This window comes from Bombina bombina, chromosome 9 (genome assembly GCF_027579735.1).
Source record: "Bombina bombina isolate aBomBom1 chromosome 9, aBomBom1.pri, whole genome shotgun sequence".
In the NCBI taxonomy this organism is placed as follows: Eukaryota; Metazoa; Chordata; class Amphibia; order Anura; family Bombinatoridae; genus Bombina; species Bombina bombina.
The window spans coordinates 152,884,769-152,902,786 of NC_069507.1; the positions used below are offsets into that span (position 1 = coordinate 152,884,769).

The window sequence follows — 18,018 nt, forward strand, 5'->3', positions numbered from 1 at the left end:
GGGACCAGGAGGCATGGGAGGAAAGGGAGGCATGGGTGGGAATGAACACGTAGGAGACAATGGAACAGGAGGCTTCCACAAGCGCTCCTTGAAAGAGGGCCTCTCTCTGAGTCTCATGTCAATTAGGATCAAAAAAGACACCAATGCCTTGAGATCCTCTGGTAAATCTCTGACAGCAACTTCGTATTTAATCGCATCAGAGAGCCCATGAAAGAAGGCGGCAACAAGGGCTTCATTGTTCCAACCTACCTCTGCGGCAAGCGTACGGAACTCAATAGCATACTGAGCAGCAGATCTTGTACCTTGCTGAATGGACATAAGTCGTTTAGCAGCAGAGGAGGAGCGAGCTGGAACATCAAATATCCTTCGAAAGGAGACCACAAATTCAGGGTAACTTGAAATCACAGGTTTATTAGTCTCCCATAACTTACTCTCTGACACAGCTCTTGCCTGGGCTAATCCCTTATGGGCCATAAGGGATTAGCCCAGGCAAGAGCTGTGTCAGAGAGTAACGAGATGAGAAATCCCACCTTAGCTCTGTCAGAGGGAAACACCTGAGGTAACATCTCAAAGTAAATGCCCACCTGGTTCAAAAACACTCTGCACTGAATAGGATCACCTCCATATCGCTGAGGTAGAGATGCAGAACCGGACATGCTCCTGGTAGGCATAGGTGCAGCAGCGAAAACAGGAGCAGCCATAACTTGCAGGACACTTTGGTCCAAATGTGCAGTGCGAGTCAGCTGGGTTTGCAGGGCTAGTGCAAATTGATCCAAGAGGTGATCCTATACATCCATCCTGGAAATGATGGCAGGTAAAGGTGGATTATTAGCACCATCAGCGTAATGTCAGGGTGCCAGGATTCAGACTGAGACGAGAAGTGCAAAAATAATCACACCTTTATTAATAGCAAAAAATAATAAAAAGTCCACAAGTCAAATAACAAGCCAGGAGTCAAAACCAGAGCTGGTAGTCAGACGAGCCGAGTTAGGAGCCAAAGCGAATAGTCAGACAAGCCGGAATCAGGAACAAGGAAAACAGCAGAGTCAGGAACAAGTTAGGGATCAGGAACCAGGAAGGACGTCAGGCAGCCAGGTAATACACAGGAACTCTCACAAATGGGTCTGAGACAACGCAAAGGCAAAGCATACTGAACAGAGGCCCTTTAAATAATAAGTGATGACATCACAATTCTGAGACTGCATTCTGTCTCACACGGATGATGCACACCAGTCTGGCCATAAAAGGAAGTGCAGGCAATGAGCAGCATCCCCCACAATGCACCATAGTCAGCAAGAGAGGTGAGTAAAATGGCTGCCAGCAGCACATGGCAAACAAAACAGGGGAAAAACACTGACATTATGTTAGTAGTATCAAATTGTATAGATGGTTATAGTTGCATGCTCCATCGGAATCATTACATAATAAATTTGTGTTTAGTGTCCCTTTCATTTAATTTATAATGAACAGAATATAAATAATTTACTGTCATAGAACACTAAACATAAATGTATAGATCATAACTATCTAATAATGTAAGCATGCTTAACAGTGTTAGTAGATGGAAATATCTTTTGTTTTTGTTAACTAAATACATGCACAACTATGTTCTTAGATTAAAATTTTAGTTAGTCAGAAAAAAGGAACATGCTTTAAAGGGAAACTAAACCAAAAAAATGTATTTCCTGAATCAGAAACAGCATTCAATTTTAAGCAAGTAAGAAATTAAAGGGTAAACAGCCACCACACTACCTTCGGTCAATGTTGGTGGAAACACCCAGGAGTGAAGCTGTATCTCCACCTATGTCACTAACACTATTGGATATTGAATTATCTCCCAATCCATATCAAGGTTTTCAACAAATGAGTGTAAACACCCAGACAGGTAATGGTTAGATGACATCTAATTAATATCTTTAAAATAGTTTTTGGCTTCATAGTTGTTTATGTATATCTTTTTTATTACTGTAACATAGATATTACCATGGAAGACCTAGAAAATATGGCTGAAATAGATGATTTTCAAACTCCTGCTAGGGTGCCATTAGGTGAAGAGTTAAGTTCAGATGATAGTCAGTCAAGAATTGAATTTTTAAGAAAAGTTATGGAAGATAAATGTATGTTTCATACTCTTTTAAAAAAAATATTGTTTGAAAAAAATAAATATTGCATATTTTTAGGAATTGGGTCTGATGAAAGCTTTAATGGAGTGGACAAAAACATAATTTATGTAAGAACTTACCTGATAAATTCATTTCTTTCATATTAGCAAGAGTCCATGAGCTAGTGACGTATGGGATATACATTCCTACCAGGAGGGGCAAAGTTTCCCAAACCTCAAAATGCCTATAAATACATTCCTCACCACACCCACAATTCAGTTTAACGAATAGCCAAGAAGTGGGGTGATAAAAAAGTGTGAAAGCATATAAAATAAGGAATTGGAATAATTGTGCTTTATACAAAAATCATAACCACCACAAAAAAGGGCGGGCCTCATGGACTCTTGCTAATATGAAAGAAATGAATTTATCAGGTAAGTTCTTACATAAATTATGTTTTCTTTCATGTAATTAGCAAGAGTCCATGAGCTAGTGACGTATGGGATAATGATTACCCAAGATGTGGATCTTTCCACACAAGAGTCACTAGAGAGAGAGGGATAAAATAAAGACAGCCAATTACTGCTGAAAATAATCCACACCCAAAATAAAGTTTAATGAAAAACATAAGCAGAAGATTCAGACTGAAACCGCTGCCTGAAGTACTTTTCTACCAAAAACTGCTTCAGAAGAAGAAAATACATCAAAATGGTAGAATTTAGTAAAAGTATGCAAAGAGGACCAAGTTGCTGCTTTGCAAATCTGATCAACCGAAGCTTCATTCCTAAACGCCCAGGAAGTAGAAACTGACCTGGTAGAATGAGCTGTAATCCTCTGAGGCGGAGTCTTACCCGACTCAACATAGGCAAGATGAATTAAAGATTTCAACCAAGATGCCAAAGAAATGGCAGAAGCTTTCTGGCCTTTCTAGAACCGGAAAAGATAACAAATAGACTAGAAGTCTTTCGGAAAGACTTAGTAGCTTCAACATAATATTTCAAAGCTCTAACAACATCCAAAGAATGCAATGATTTCTCCTTAGAATTCTTAGGATTAGGACATAATGAAGGAACCACAATTTCTCTACTAATGTTGTTGGAATTCACAACTTTAGGTAAAAATTCAAAAGAAGTTCGCAACACCGCCTTATCCTGATGAAAAATCAGAAAAGGAGACTCACAAGAAAGAGCAGATAATTCAGAAACTCTTCTGGCAGAAGAGATGGCCAAAAGGAACAAAACTTTCCAAGAAAGTAATTTAATGTCCAATGAATGCATAGGTTCAAAAGGAGGAGCTTGAAGAGCTCCCAGAACCAAATTCAAACTCCAAGGAGGAGAAATTGACTTAATGACAGGTTTTATACGAACCAAAGCTTGTACAAAACAATGAATATCAGGAAGAATAGCAATCTTTCTGTGAAAAAGAACAGAAAGAGCAGAGATTTGTCCTTTCAAGGAACTTGCAGACAAACCCTTATCTAAACCATCCTGAAGAAACTGTAAAATTCTCGGTATTCTAAAAGAATGCCAAGAAAAATGATGAGAAAGACATCAAGAAATATAAGTCTTCCAGACTCTATAATATATCTCTCTAGATACAGATTTACGAGCCTGTAACATAGTATTAATCACAGAGTCAGAGAAACCTCTTTGACCAAGAATCAAGCGTTCAATCTCCATACCTTTAAATTTAAGGATTTCAGATCCTGATGGAAAAAAGGACCTTATGACAGAAGGTCTGGTCTTAACGGAAGAGTCCACGGTTGGCAAGAGGCCATCCGGACAAGATCCGCATACCAAAACCTGTGAGGCCATGCCGGAGCTACCAGCAGAACAAACGAGCATTCCTTCAGAATCTTGGAGATTACTCTTGGAAGAAGAACTAGAGGCGGAAAGATATAGGCAGGATGATACTTCCAAGGAAGTGATAATGCATCCACTGCCTCCGCCTGAGGATCCCGGGATCTGGACAGATATCTGGGAAGTTTCTTGTTTAGATGAGACGCCATCAGATCTATTTCTGGAAGTTCCCACATTTGAACAATCTGAAGAAATACCTCTGGGTGAAGAGACCATTCGCCCGGATGCAACGTTTGGCGACTGAGATAATCCGCTTCCCAATTGTCTACACCTGGGATATGAACCGCAGAGATTAGACAGGAGCTGGATTCCGCCCAAACCAAAATTCGAGATACTTCTTTCATAGCCAGAGGACTGTGAGTCCCTCATTGATGATTGATGTATGCCACAGTTGTGACATTGTCTGTCTGAAAACAAATGAACGATTCTCTCTTCAGAAGAGGCCAAAACTGAAGAGCTCTGAAAATTGCACGGAGTTCCAAAATATTGATCGGTAATCTCACCTCCTGAGATTCCCAAACTCCTTGTGCCGTCAGAGATCCCCACACAGCTCCCCAACCTGTGAGACTTGCATCTGTTGAAATTACAGTCCAGGTCGGAAGCACAAAAGAAGCCCCCTGAATTAAACGATGGTGATCTGTCCACCATGTTAGAGAGTGTCGAACAATCGGTTTTAAAGATATTAATTGAGATATCTTTGTGTAATCCTTCCACCATTGATTCAGCATACAGAGCTGAAGAGGTCGCATGTGAAAACGAGCAAAGGGGATCGCGTATGATGCAGCAGTCATAAGACCTAGAATTTCCATGCATAAGGCTACTGAAGGGAATGATTGTGACTGAAGGTTTCGACAAGCTGAAATCAATTTTAGACGTCTCTTGTCTGTTAAAGATAGAGTCATGGACACTGAATCGATCTGGAAACCCAGAAAGGTTACCCTTGTCTGAGGAATCAATGAACGTTTTGGTAAATTGATCCTCCAACCATGATCTTGAAGAAACAACACAAGTCGATTCGTATGAGATTCTGCTAAATGTAAAGACTGAGCAAGTACCAAGATATCGTCCAAATAAGGAAATACCACAATACCCTGTTCTCTGATTACAGACAGAAGGGCACCGAGAACCTTTGTAAAAATTCTTGGAGCTGTAGTTAGGCCAAACGGCAGAGCCACAAACTGGTAATGCTTGTCCAGAAAAGAGAATCTCAGGAACTGATAATGATCTGGATGAATCGGAATATGCAGATATGCATCCTGTAAATCTATTGTGGACATATAATGCCCTTGCTGAACAAAAGGCAAGATAGTCCTTACAGTTACCATCTTGAACGTTGGTATCCTTACATAACGATTCAATATTTTTAGATCCAGAACTGGTCTGAAGGAATTCTCCTTCTTTGGTACAATGAAGAGATTTGAATAAAACCCCATCCCCTGTTCCGGAACTGGAACTGGCATAATTACTCCAGCCAACTCTAGATCTGAAACACAATTCAGAAATGCTTGAGCTTTCACTGGATTTACTGGGACATGGGAAAGAAAAAATCTCTTTGCAGGAGGTCTCATCTTGAAACCAATTCTGTACCCTTCTGAAACAATGTTCTGAATCCAAAGATTGTGAACAGAATTGATCCAAATTTCTTTGAAAAAACGTAACCTGCCCCCTACCAGCTGAGCTGGAATGAGGGCCGCACCTTCATGAGGACTTAGAAGCAGGCTTTGCCTTTCTAGCAGGCTTGGATTTATTCCAGACTGGAGATGGTTTCCAAACTGAAACTGCTCCTGAGGATGAAGGATTAGGCTTTTGTTCTTTGTTGAAACGAAAGGAACGAAAACGATTATTAGCCCTGTTTTTACCTTTAGATTTTTTATCCTGTGGTAAAAAAGTTCCTTTCCCACCAGGAACAGTTGAGATAATAGAATCCAACTGAGAACCAAATAATTTGTTACCCTGGAAAGAAATGGAAAGTAGAGTTGATTTAGAAGCCATATCAGCATTCCAAGTCTTAAGCCATAAAGCTCTTCTAGCTAAAATAGCTAGAGACATAAACCTGACATCAACTCTGATAATATCAAAAATGGCATCACAGATAAAATTATTAGCATGCTGAAGAAGAATAATAATATCATGAGAATCATGATCTGTTACTTGTTGCGCTAACGTTTCCAACCAAAAAGTTGAAGCTGCAGCAACATCAGACAAAGATATAGTAGGTCTAAGAAGATTACCTGAACACAGATAAGCTTTTCTTAGAAAGGATTCAATTTTCCTATCTAAAGGATCCTTAAACGAAGTACCATCTGACGTAGGAATAGTAGTACGTTTAGCAAGGGTAGAAATAGCCCCATCAACTTTAGGGATTTTGTCCCAAAATTCTAATCTGTCAGACGGCACAGGATATAATTGCTTAAAACGTTTAGAAGGAGTAAATGAATTACCCAATTAATCCCATTCTTTGGAAATTACTGCAGAAATAGCATTAGGAACAGGAAAAACTTCTGGAATAACCACAGGAGATTTAAATACCTTATCCAAACGTTTAGAATTAGTATCAAGAGGACCAGAATCCTCTATTTCTAAAGCAATTAGTACTTCTTTAAGTAAAGAACAAATAAATTCCATTTTAAATAAATATGAAGATTTATCAGCATCAATCTCTGAGACAGAATCCTCTGAACCAGAAGAGTCATCAGAATCAAAATGATGATGTTCATTTAAAAATTCATCTGTAGGGAGAGAAGTTTTAAAAGATTTTTTACGTTTACTAGAAGGAGAAATAACAGACATAGCCTTCTTTATGGATTCAGAAACAAAATCTCTTATGTTATCAGGAACATTCTGCACCTTAGATGTTGAAGGAACTGCAACAGACAATGGTACTTTACTAAAGGAAATATTATCTGCATTAACAAGTTTGTCATGACAATTAATACAAACAACAGCCGGAGGAATAGCTACCAAAAGTTTACAGCAGATACACTTAGCTTTGGTAGATCCAGCACTAGACAGCGATTTTCCTGTAGTATCTTCTGACTCAGATGCAACGTGAGACATCTTGCAATATGTAAGAGAAAAAACAACATATAAAGCAAAATTGATCAAATTCCTTAAATGACAGTTTCAGGAATGGGAAAAAATGCCAAAGAACAAGCTTCTAGCAACCAGAAGCAATGAAAAATGAGACTTAAATAATGTGGAGACAAAAGCGACGCCCATATTTTTTAGCGCCAAAAAAGACGCCCACATTATTTGGCGCCTAAATGCTTTTGGCGTCAAAAATGACGCCACATCCGGAACGCCGACACTTTTGGCGCAAAATAACGTCAAAAAATGACGCAACTTCCGGTGACACGTATGACGCCGGAAACGGAAAAGATTTTTTGCGCCAAAAAGTCCTCGCCAAGAATGACGCAATAAAATGAAGCATTTTCAGCCCCCGCGAGCCTAACAGCCCACAGGGAAAAAGAGTCAAATTTTTGAAGGTAAGAAAAAATGATTAATTCAAATGCATTATCCCAAATATGAAACTGACTGTCTGAAAAATAAGGAATGTTGAATATTCTGAGTCAAGGCAAATAAATGTTTGAATACATATATTTAGAACTTTATAAACAAAGTGCCCAACCATAGCTTAGAGTGTCACAGAAAATAAGATTTACTTACCCCAGGACACTCATCTACATGTTTGTAGAAAGCCAAACCAGTACTGAAACGAGAATCAGCAGAGGTAATGGTATATATAAGAGTATATCGTCGATCTGAAAAGGGAGGTAAGAGATGAATCTCTACGACCGATAACAGAGAACCTATGAAATAGACCCCGTAGAAGGAGATCACTGCATTCAAATAGGCAATACTCTCCTCACATCCCTCTGACATTCACTGCAAGCTGAGAGGAAAACCGGGCTCCAACTTGCTGCGGAGCGCATATCAACGTAGAATCTAGCACAAACTTACTTCACCACCTCCATCGGAGGCAAAGTTTGTAAAACTGAATTGTGGGTGTGGTGAGGGGTATATTTATAGGCATTTTGAGGTTTGGGAAACTTTGCCCCTCCTGGTAGGAATGTATATCCCATACGTCACTAGCTCATGGACTCTAGCTAATTACATGAAAGAAAGTGTAGAAGCCAATAAAGTCCTTGATATAGATAATACACCAGCAGGAGGTAATAATTTTGAACAGATAATCATATTTTAAATTGAATATGGATATGTAAAGTTAAATACTCATTGTTTTGTTTTTGTTATTCTACAGATGTATCTTCAACATCAACTACTGAAACTGAAGACAAAAGCACTCAGAGTTGTCTTGAAGATAATGTTAAACTAAAAATCTCTAAAATTAGGGCAAGTTTGGGAATGTTATTGGAGCAAGTTGATGTACTGTACCGAAAATATGTTATTTGATTTTATTCTGTTATTTTGTTTATAAAAAAGTATTGATTATAATTTTCCTAAGAAAGGCTAAAAAAATGCCAACTCATATTTTTTGTTTTGATCAATAAATAATTGAAAATTTTGAGTTTTTATGAATAAAGGATATTTTTTTTCAACAAAATTTGTATTTATTTACTAACAAAATTAAAATAAAAAAAATAAAAAATAAAGGATAAATAAATAAATAAATAAAACTTTATATAGCAAATATATATGTATCAAAAAAGCAAAATAAAATATAACCTTTGAAATTTTGGGGGTATAAAAAAAAAGTTAATTGTAGCCTTGGTCTTTTTGGGTCTGTTGTACCCTCTCTTTCACTTATAATAGCTAATAGTGATTGGAGTGTCCTTTCAGTGAGGCTTATGGCTCTATGTATTTGCTGGGTTTTTTCTTCGTCCATCTGCCTCTGCCACTGAAACATTTCTTTTTTCTGATATTGCTGCCCAATGTTCAATATTAGTATTAATTACATTCTGCATCTCCTTGTGGTCCTCTCTATATTGCCTGGCAAGTGACAACATTTCAGTTAAGGCAACATCGGCCAATAGTCCATCAGCTGGTGGATTTGCAAGATTTACATCCCCTGTTCCTGTGGTGGTGGTGCCTGTGATTCCACTTGTTCCTCCTGATTCTCTGGGGTATGTATTTCAATTTGTTGGGCATCTTCAAAAATTTATCTAGAAAATCTGGAGTCTGACTGCCATCCTGACGGCCTGTATTTTCTTCTGAATTTGGATTTTCATCTCTTATTGGTACTAGATTTATGGTTATCTCCCTTGATGAGTTTTCTTCTTCTAGATCAAACAATATAAAATGTAAGATTTTTTTTTAAATAAAAGCATTAACAGACAGTTTAATAGATGGAATTGAAAGAGAGAGATTATAATACAGTCATCACAAAAAATTTATATATTAACCCATGTAAATAAAAAACACAAAAAAAAGGTAAATGAGAAATCAAAGATGTATCATTGATACATACCATCAAATAATGGCGATGAATGTCCGGTTAAACAATCGAACAAATGTCCCAAATCAGCTATAAAAAAAATTGTATAATAAAAATTGAGTTAATTTTAATAAATGACATATTATAATGTGATATTATTCCCTTTAAATTAATTTTAAAATTAAAATAAATTTGACATTAATGTCAGGTTCAGCTCATCAGTATATGTCATTCACCTGCCATTCCTATCTCTAAACGATATATAGAACTAGATTCAATGTAATGTCAATACTATCATTGTTTTACATTTTTAATTCTTTTTGGAAAAAAATATATATTATTTTTGATCTAAATTTTTGGATTTGATAGATGAAAGACCAATGCCATTTTTTTTTAAATAGATAAATGATAGTGCTAATTTGAAATTCTGTTAGAAAGAATCCTTTACTTACCAGCTCCTCTTCCAACACCTGTATCTGGAGTGCTGGTCCTTACATCAAGGAGTGTATCCGCAGATGAAGAACTGTGTGTGACAGTAGATGTCGACCTTATAATTTGACCATGAGCTGCACTTGTAGATGGTCTCGAAACAGCTGCAGAAGATTTTGAAGTAGTGGGTGCTTCATTGGTACCCCTCCTAACCTGTGGTTGTGGTGTAGGTGTAGCTTGAAAATTAAAACAAAAAAATAGAATATTGTGATTCATCAATTACAATTTTTTTTTTTTAAATTTACAGTTCAATAAGAGAGATAATACTGGTAATACTCTGATGACGCCAGTGGCTGCTGGCACAATCATTAAAGGGACATGAGACCAAACTCTTTTCTTTCATGATTTAGAAAGAACATGCCATTTTAAATAACTTTTTTAATTTACTTCTATTATCTATTTTGCTTCATTAAATTGATATACTTTGCTGAAAAGCATATCTAGATAGACTCAGTAACTGTGATGCAATAACGTGTCATTGCGTCACCCATGTGCATTGCTATTTCTCCAACAAAGGATATCTATAGAATGAAGCAAATTAGATATTAGAACTAAATTGGAATGTTGTTTAAAATTGTATTCTATACTTGAATCCTGCAAGAATTTTTTTGGGATAAGTGTACCTTTAATTGTGTAAAATGAAAGTCAAAAGATAATAAATAAAACGGCATGTGATCAGGGGGCGGTCGAGATATGCTGAGATCAAAGTTATTATATTATTTACTTGTATCTAAGCATATTCTAAAATAAACATGGTCACATGGCATTTAATTACATAACAATTACAATTAAATTGGGCCTATTAGTTACATTTTTATTACAAAGGCACGGCGTGAGCATAATGTTATCTATAGGGATCACATTACATAGTAATTTATAATAAACTAATAAAAAAAGGTTTATATGCGTCATAAAAAGGTCTTTTACTATTGAGTAAGAATTTAATGTTTAGATTTTGAATACACTATTGTATGCATGAACAATACAGTAGATATATATCCAATTTTTTCTTATATTCCCGTTATAGCTTCATACAACAGATAATTAGAGAAACCAGATTATTTTATAATCCCTTTTTTTAAATTTTTTAAATTTATTTATAAAATATATATATTTAGTTCAAAATTAGAAAGTAATGACAATTTTTTTAATAATGCGTCATAATTTCTATTAATCCAAATCGTTGGGGCCTATGTGCGACTTGTAAGTAGCTAATTTATTTTGTAAGAAGACAAAGTTATTTGTCATCCATAATATTGGTCAAATAGAACTATCGATATTTTACAAGCATTTGTCGTCAATTATTACTATAATACATTTACCTCTCAAATCACTGTCACAGTTGTCCGTTATGCCGGTGATGATCTCAGGCCCTAGATGCTAAACAAGTCAGCCACATATGCTGGTCCACCCCCGGTAGCACGTGAAGAATTTTTTTTTCTGGCCAATTTTGCTTTGGCAAAACGTTTGATGTCGTTATAACGTTTCTTGAGCTCTTCAACATCCTTTTTTCCGGGACCCTGGGCACTAACTGCATCGCTTATCCGTTGCCAGATCATCTTCCTCCTTGAAAAATGGGTCTGTTTGACACTGTAGTGTTGTGCTTACTTCCTGGTTTGGTCAAAGGGCACATTGAGGCTTCCATACAAAGATGATGTCATCAAGTGGGCTGTGCTTAGAATCAGTACAGTTCAGAGAAGCCATCTTGTGACAGTTTGTGATGCAGTTATAAAGTACAAGGATTGAACCTGAGCTTGGACAATTGCTTATACTAATAAATGTAATGTCAGCTACAGATCACTGCAGAGGATACAGCATCAGCCAGTCAGGAAGAGTAAGAACTGTCAGTTACACATTATAAGTTATATTGCAGTTATACAGTTAACAGTTATACAGTTATCAGTTACCCTGGTTTACTATAGTGCTGCATACACAGTGTACAGGACTGCTAATATAAGGAGTGCAGCAGCCATTCATTATAAAGGACTATATATGTGTAAATATCCATATTACTGTGTGCAAATCTACAGGAGCACCTTGCTATGTCATGCAGTAAATAAAGTGCCAGTTTACATTTAGAAGTTGCAAGTGCATCATTCATATAAAGAGTTAATGTTTGCTATGTAAGGACATTACATCTGGCGACGAGTATACTACCACAAACTCACGCTATAATGGCTGTATTTGGAGCATTGAAAGAATTTGACCCTGACACAGATAACTGGGTTTCCTGGACTGAAAGGCTACAGCAGTATTTACTTGCCAATGACATTGGAGATACTAAGTCTGTTGCTGTCTGTCTGACAACTATTGGTGCTAAAACATATGAGATTCTAAAAGATCTGCTACACCCAGAAAAGCCAGCCACCAAGTCTTTGTCTGAAATAATACAGATCTTAACACAACATTTACAACCACTGCCATTAGAGATTGCTGAGCGGTTCAAGTTTTATAGCAGGCGCCAAGGGGTACAAGAGACTGTATCTACATTTGCAATCAGTTTAAAGAAATTGGCCAGCACCTGTGCTTTTGGGGAGTATCTGAATATTGCCCTTAGAGATCAGTTTGTTATCGGTATCAGTACAGAATCTATTCAAAGGCGACTTTTGACAGAGGAGAGCCTGACCTTCCATAAAGCACTAGAGATTGCTTCTGTTTTGGAACAGGCCACACGAGACACTAGTTTACTGCAGACGCATTCTCACACTAAGGAAGAACAGGTATTTTTCTCTAATGTGAAGCAACAGACTAAACCAGCCAGTAAATATTCAGCAAAAGCAGCATCGCCTATTAACTGTTACAGATGTGGAGCACAGAATCATGTAGCTTCTGAATGCAGATTTAAAAATGCTCGTTGTCATGGCTGTGGTAAAATAGGACACTTAAAGAAGGCTTGCAGAGGATCTCAGCAGAGTGTCTCAAGCAAAACTCATAAGAAGGGAAATTACCACCTGGCTTATAAGGGAGCCACATCAGATTCAGAAGAGGAAATGAATGTTCAGAGTTTGACTGTATACACCATGACAGCAGGGTCTGAGCCTTTGACCGTTCATGTTAATATTGAAGGAAAAGATTTGACCATGGACTTAGATACTGGGGCTGCAGTTTCAGTTATGACAATTAAAGATTGGAAACAGCTGAAAATTCCAGTATTGCTGCAGCCCACTACCTTGAAGCTACAAACATACTTCAGAGAAGTCTTGACGCCACTGGGGTGTGCATCTGTATCTGTGTGTACAAACAGTAAAACTGCCAATCTTACACTATATATACTAAAATCATGTGGCCCACCTCTTTATGGAAGGGACTGGATACGGGCCCTTGGCATGCCTGAGAGACTCAAAAACAGTGAAGTTCATCATATTGGAGTTGATCGTGCCCAGTGGATTCAGAACATTAAGACCAAATATGCCCCAGTGTTTGAAAGTGTTCTGGGAAAAGTTAAGAACAAAAGGGTACGGTTACAGTTAAAACCTGGAGCAAGGCCAAAGTTTTTCAAAGCACGAACTGTGCCATTCGCTTTAAGGGCAGGAGTTGATGCTGAACTGAGGAGGTTAGAAGAGTTAAAGATTATAACCCCAGTGCATCGTAGTGAGTGGGCTTCTCCTATTGTACCGGTAAGAAAGAAAGATGGACAGATCCGAATATGTGGAGACATTAAGATGGTGTTGAATGAACAGTTAGCAGTGGATAAGTATCCATTACCAAGAACAGAAGAGATTTTTGCTAACTTAGCTGGGGGACAACATTTCACTAAGATTGATTTAAAAAATGCTTACCTTCAACTTGAAGTACATCCAGATTCCCGCAGGTTACTCACCATCAATACTCACCGTGGTTTATTTCAATATAATCGTATGGTCTTTGGCATTGCTCCTGCACCAGCCATCTGGCAACGCACCATGGAAGAACTGTTAAATGGACTACCCTATGTCCAATGCCTTTTAGATGACATGTTAATCACGGGCAGGACGGAGGAAGAACATCGACACAATGTAGAGAGGGTACTGCAGCGGCTAATGACCTACGGGTTGAAGGTCAACTTGGAGAAGTGTGCTTTCATGCGTGACAAATTAGAATTTTGTGGCCATGTTATAGATTGTCATGGTCTACACACTGCTGATGACAAAGTCAAGGCCTTGCAAGAAGCTCCTATACCACAGAATGCATCACAACTACGATCATACCTTGGTCTCCTTAACTATTACCACTGTTTTCTTCCCCAGCTAGCCCATACGTTACACCCACTACATCAGCTTCTTGAGACAAATCGATCCTGGTTGTGGAGCAGTGAATGCAATAAAGCCTTCCAGGAATCCAAGAACCTACTCCTGTGTTCCCGCATGTTAATGCACTATGATCTTCAGAAACCACTCATGATAGCATGTGATGCTTCGCCTTATGGTTTAGGGGCTGTATTGTCACACACAATGCCAGATGGGACAGACCGACCGGTAGCCTTTGCTTCCCGTTCTCTAACGACGGCAGAGAAGAACTATTCCCAATTAGACAAGGAAGCATTGGCCATTGTATGGGCTGTTAAGAAGTTCCATAACTATATTTATGGGAGACAATTTACTCTTTTAACTGACCATAAGCCACTGCTGACCATCTTTAATCCAAGGAAAGGAATTTCAACCACTACAGCGGCTAGATTGCAAAGGTATGCTCTAACTTTGGGGGCATATCATTACTGCATCAAATACCGGGCCCATGATTTCCATGGCAATGCTGATGCCATGTCCAGGCTTCCACTAATGAATTCCTTACCAGTTGTTCAAGAAAGCCTTCCAAGTGTGTGTTTTACGGGTATAGTACATGCCAAACAAATTGCAAAGGAGACAGCTTGTGATACTGAATTACAACTTCTGGCAAAGTATTTGAGAGATGGCTGGCCAAGAACTGGCTGTGATGTGCAGCGAGCATACATACTACGAGCAAAAGAACTCACACTCAGAAATGGATGTATTTTATGGGGTGAGAGAGTTCTGGTTCCTAATGGGCTATGGCAAGCTACGTTAAAACTCCTTCATGAAGGACACCCAGGCATTGTCAGAATGAAACAGAAGGCTAGAGGTCATGTTTGGTGGCCGGCCATTGATAAGGACATTGAGAACTATGTTATGGCATGCAAAGGGTGTGTTCAAGCTCAAGGACAGCTTCCACGAGGAGCTGTACAACCATGGGACTGGCCTACTACTCCTTGGGAGAGACTACATTTGGACTTTGCCGGTCCTATTGAAGGAATCTCATACTTAATCATAATTGATGCACACTCTAAGTGGCCAGAAGTAATTCCAATGACAAGGACTACAACTACTGAAGTCATATCAGTATTAGAAAGACTGTTTTCAGTATTTGGGTTGCCAAGAAAACTGGTCACAGACAATGGTCCCCAGTTTGTGTCACAAGACTTCCAGAATTTTTTACATACGAATGGAATTCACCATCATCGGACGGCACCATATCACCCAGCCACCAACGGGCAAGCAGAGAGATTTGTCCAAACCTTTAAAAGGGCACTGAAAGCGCTAAAAGCAGAGAAGCAGGTTAATACTAAAAACATTTTACAATTTTTGCAACAATATAGGGTTACTCAACACCCCACCACGGGAGATGCCCCAGCTCAACTATTGTTTGGCAGGAAGATCCGTACAAAGCTGGATTTAATCACACCAGATGTAGCAGAAACAGTCCGCATCATGCAAGATAAAATGAGAGTGGGAAAACCTTCACGGACCTATACAGAAGGAGACTTGGTTTGGTATAGGGTGTACCATACAGAGGAAAAATGGGCACCAGGTGTTGTTGCCCAGGTTGAGGGCCCAAAGATGTATGTTATAACCACTCCATCAGGTGTGTGTCGCCGCCATGTGAACCAACTACGACCACAGCTAGAGAGGAGAGAACAGGCTGGTGAGGACCATCACATAAAAATGCAATCAGACAATGACTTTGATATCTGGGGTGGTGTTTGGCATGATCCAAACACAGGCTCCGACTCAACTACAGAAGATGACTCAGAAATACCAGCCTCAGTAGAAGAACCTTGTAATGATGAGTCAGGAAATTCTATCCAGGACCACAATAGTCATGCTTGTACTCCCAGGCAACGAACACCTGTTGTTCGTTGGTCTCCTGAAGTTAATCTCAGAGACACTCGCCGGAGACAACATGCAACATATCAGAGAAACTTTCATCAACGTAAGAAACAAGAAGCAGCTTTCACGTCCACAATACAAGAGGATGCTGGAGAAGACTGATTTATCTTACGGTTGTTGTTGTGCAGTTAAGTTTATTTAAAAAAAAAATAAAAAAAAAAATAAGTAGGAAAGGAGATGTAGTGTTGTGCTTACTTCCTGGTTTGGTCAAAGGGCACATTGAGGCTTCCATACAAAGATGATGTCATCAAGTGGGCTGTGCTTAGAATCAGTACAGTTCAGAGAAGCCATCTTGTGACAGTTTGTGATGCAGTTATAAAGTACAAGGATTGAACCTGAGCTTGGACAATTGCTTATACTAATAAATGTAATGTCAGCTACAGATCACTGCAGAGGATACAGCATCAGCCAGTCAGGAAGAGTAAGAACTGTCAGTTACACATTATAAGTTATATTGCAGTTATACAGTTAACAGTTATACAGTCATCAGTTACCCTGGTTTACTATAGTGCTGCATACACAGTGTACAGGACTGCTAATATAAGGAGTGCAGCAGCCATTCATTATAAAGGACTATATATGTGTAAATATCCATATTACTGTGTGCAAATCTACAGGAGCACCTTGCTATGTCATGCAGTAAATAAAGTGCCAGTTTACATTTAGAAGTTGCAAGTGCATCATTCATATAAAGAGTTAATGTTTGCTATGTAAAGACATTACAGACACGACATCCAAATAAATAATCATAAGAGTCAATAATCATATCAATCAAAACTATGTTTAGCTGATGAGAAAAGTGAGGATTCTTGGATTTTGAAGTCATATCAGATCCAGATGAAGCCATATCAAATTTGTAAATAAATATTACAAAAATATTACAAAAATAACGCACTGTACTGATCAAAATTTTGAACAATAATAGTTGTTTAGAAAAGTTGCACTTTTTTAGTAGCCAAATTCTGTTCTCGTGACTACTATGACGATTCTGACACCTTGCATGTCACGTGTTAATAATTGTCCATACAATTCTACTGACATTTAAGTACATTAGCTTAGTCGCGGCGAGTGAGGCGTCAACTTTATCAATAATCCGCCACTGCTCGCGGCAGGCTAGACGTGTCTATTTCTGGGTGAATTTTTTGTACATTGTGACAGTGGACACCATTTTGCCCGTGGCGAGTAACAGCGAGTTTATCCACGTCTACAATGTCGGATTAATTGACGGCTTAGTACATGGAGCCCTATATATAGGAATATCTATTGAACAATACTTAGAACCTATTATGCTATGTGCAGAACATCGGAATGTGAAATATTTACAGTATATACACAGTATAAAACTTTATTAAATGAATACTGCAAAATGTATATGTGTACATATGTCTATAAATACATATATACACATATAAATATACATATATATCCATCTTTAGACATGTATATATATGTATCTCATTGTTAAAGCACCTTTTTTTCTAACACCTTAGACTTTATATTTTTGATCCCTTATAACTTTTGTGTGCAATGTTCTTTTTGAATCATTTTTATTAGATGGTGTTATGAGTGTAACTATACTTTGTAATGTATTTTTGATGTGTTTTATGCAGCTTTTTAGTGGATGGAGTACAAGATGATTCACAATCTCACATGGCGTTAAAAGAAACTGCTGTGGACCTACAGGGAGCTGTTTGTTCAATACTCACCTACCACCTTGAAGTTGGGACAAACAGCTGAAGTTGAGCTGGGGAAGTGGAAGAGTGGAGTGCAAGGGCTGTAGCCAATGATAGCCTTTCCAACCAATACTCTTCAAGAGTATGGTGCCGAAGCAGATGAGATGTCTTTAGAGAATAGCTAGTAGGTACATTATGCAAGTAATAGCTAGTAGGTACATTATGTAAGTAATAGCTAGTAGTTACATTATATAAGTAATAGCTAGTAGGTACATTATGTAAGTAATAGCTAGTAGTTACATTATATAAGTAATAGCTAGTAGGTGCATTATACAAGTA

General features: G+C 38.1%; 1 protein-coding gene across 1 annotated transcript; it reads left to right on the plus strand.

Annotated features, from left to right (window-relative positions):
* The first annotated feature begins 1,984 nt into the window (after positions 1 to 1,984).
* Positions 1,985 to 17,743, plus strand: LOC128640466 (uncharacterized protein K02A2.6-like). Its single transcript, XM_053692945.1, has 4 exons — positions 1,985 to 2,117; positions 8,868 to 9,045; positions 13,234 to 15,429; positions 17,617 to 17,743. The coding sequence occupies exons 1-4, from the start codon at positions 1,985 to 1,987 to the stop codon at positions 17,741 to 17,743; spliced, it is 2,634 nt and encodes an 877-aa protein (XP_053548920.1).
* The last annotated feature ends 275 nt before the right edge of the window (positions 17,744 to 18,018 follow it).

What these genes read in the sequence shown, in the direction of transcription:
- LOC128640466 (XM_053692945.1), top strand. Translation starts at nt 1,985, where the DNA reads ATGGAAGACCTAGAAAATATGGCTGAAATAGATGATTTTCAAACTCCT. An exon ending in AAAAGTTATGGAAGATAAAT is followed by an intron (nt 2,118 to 8,867) that starts GTATGTTTCATA and finishes GTTCAATATTAG; the next exon opens with TATTAATTACATTCTGCATC. An exon ending in GTTCCTCCTGATTCTCTGGG is followed by an intron (nt 9,046 to 13,233) that starts GTATGTATTTCA and finishes TGCCCAGTGGAT; the next exon opens with TCAGAACATTAAGACCAAAT.